At 41.8% G+C, this 1,667-nt stretch overlaps 1 protein-coding gene across 1 annotated transcript; it reads left to right on the top strand.

Annotated features, from left to right (window-relative positions):
* Positions 1-225: 225 nt before the first annotated feature.
* On the top strand, positions 226-1,309 carry LOC149203323 (uncharacterized). Its single transcript, XM_089403402.1, has one exon. It carries the CDS (start codon positions 469-471, stop codon positions 994-996), a length of 528 nt encoding a protein of 175 aa, XP_089259528.1. The 5' UTR covers positions 226-468; the 3' UTR covers positions 997-1,309.
* The last annotated feature ends 358 nt before the right edge of the window (positions 1,310-1,667 follow it).

Genomic DNA, 1,667 nt, shown 5'->3' with positions numbered 1-1,667 from the left:
CATAGTACGGTGGGCCCTGTCAGGAATTATGTGTTAGTGGAAATGGGGTCCCATATACAATTCGATGCCTCGCTGTATTCTGCAAGTATTCTGTGAGCAACGGTACAAAAAGCAACTAGACAGTATTCTGGGGAATTCACAGAGGACGCGTGGTGAGTGGTCCACTTGATGGGAAAGGTAAAATAAGTGACGGTTGATTCTTAGGATACTCGTTTCTGCTTTCCCCTCGAACTCCACTTTTGCCTATAATTTGCATTGAAGTGCTTGCTTTTTTTTCCAAGCTATTACTGCTGCGTTGTGGCTGAGAGGTTTATTTATGTCTGAAGTTGGGGATTGGTTCTGTGAAGCATTGTTCCGGCTTTAAGTCTTTGAAGTCTTGCGAGTTGATTGTTTCTGTTCTGGTTTTGAGATATTCATTGTTTAGGCCTTTAAACACTTTGACGTACTTCGTCATTCGAATCTGATACAATGGCCGGCACTAAGGCAGTTGCAGTGATGATGTTTTTGATTGTGAGTTTGATGGGTTCTTCATGTTGGGCAGAGTCTCCAGCAGCTTCACCATCAAAAACAGCAGGAGCACCCACTTCCACCACTAAATCGCCTGTATCTTCTCCAAAAAAGGCATCCCCTGTATCTTCTCCAAAAAAGGCATCCCCTGTTTCTTCTCCTGTCTCTACTCCAATAAAGGCTAGTAGTCCCACGGTTAGTCCTATAACATCTGGACCAACGGTTGCTACACCGACGGTATCACCAATTTCTTCTCCCCCATCTCCCCCGTCTGTTGCTCCCGTAGCCTCTATATCGCCTGCTTCCTCACCTTTAAGTGCTGTCCCTAGTTCATCTACAAGCAGCCCACCATTGCCTAGCACTTTTCCTTCCAAATTACCACCTAGCACTGCCCCTACACCTGTCGCTGGTGACAAGAGCTCTGCAGAAGTTGCGAAGTTGGAGAAAATGGCCTTGATTGGAGCTGCATTGGCTGTATTCCTTCTGTAATCATCGATTATCCCGGTGGCTTCTTCACGAGTCGCTTGTAAATTAGTGGGATGATAGATTTGAGTGCCGCCCACACCTGTGTGAGCTTTTGCATATTTGTTGTTTCTTCCACATAATTTTATCCATTCTTTTCCTGAGACCTTCGCATCTCATTAGGAGAGGATTTTGAGGTTCTGGAATTCTTCAGACATTTTAGGTTGTAGAATTAGTAGGGGTGATTTCATTGTAGGAAACTGTTTTCCCGACTCAGAATAAACTTTGGGATGTATTATGATTTTATTCTGAATACAGTCCTTTTAGTTCTTTATTTTAACATTTTTACTTGCTCGGTTGAGCGTTCATCATATGTATAGATTTATTATTATACTTCCAAATATAATGCTGTGTTTGAGTTGCCATATGTATGGATGTATCAAGATTTTCTTTCACAGGGTTATGGACCAGACATAAACTGGGTATTTGGAATTTTGGAATGTTATGAGATGCATAGTGGTTGTTTCTTTTATCGTTCTTACATGTTCTTCTGGGTTGAGTAGCATTCAATATTTTCATCTAAAAGTAATTCTATGGGTGTACAATGGGATTTATTCCAAATGTAATGCTCTGTTTTAGTGCCACGATGTTATGTACAAGGCCATAGTAGTTATGGGATTCTTCAAAGTTGGGTTTGA

The sequence above is a fragment of the Pinus tabuliformis genome, chromosome 2_1 (assembly GCF_031772625.1).
Source record: "Pinus tabuliformis cultivar Carrire ecotype Pingquan chromosome 2_1, CPIR1, whole genome shotgun sequence".
NCBI lineage: Eukaryota > Viridiplantae > Streptophyta > Pinopsida > Pinales > Pinaceae > Pinus > Pinus tabuliformis.
This window is presented reverse-complemented; position numbering and strand designations above follow the sequence as displayed.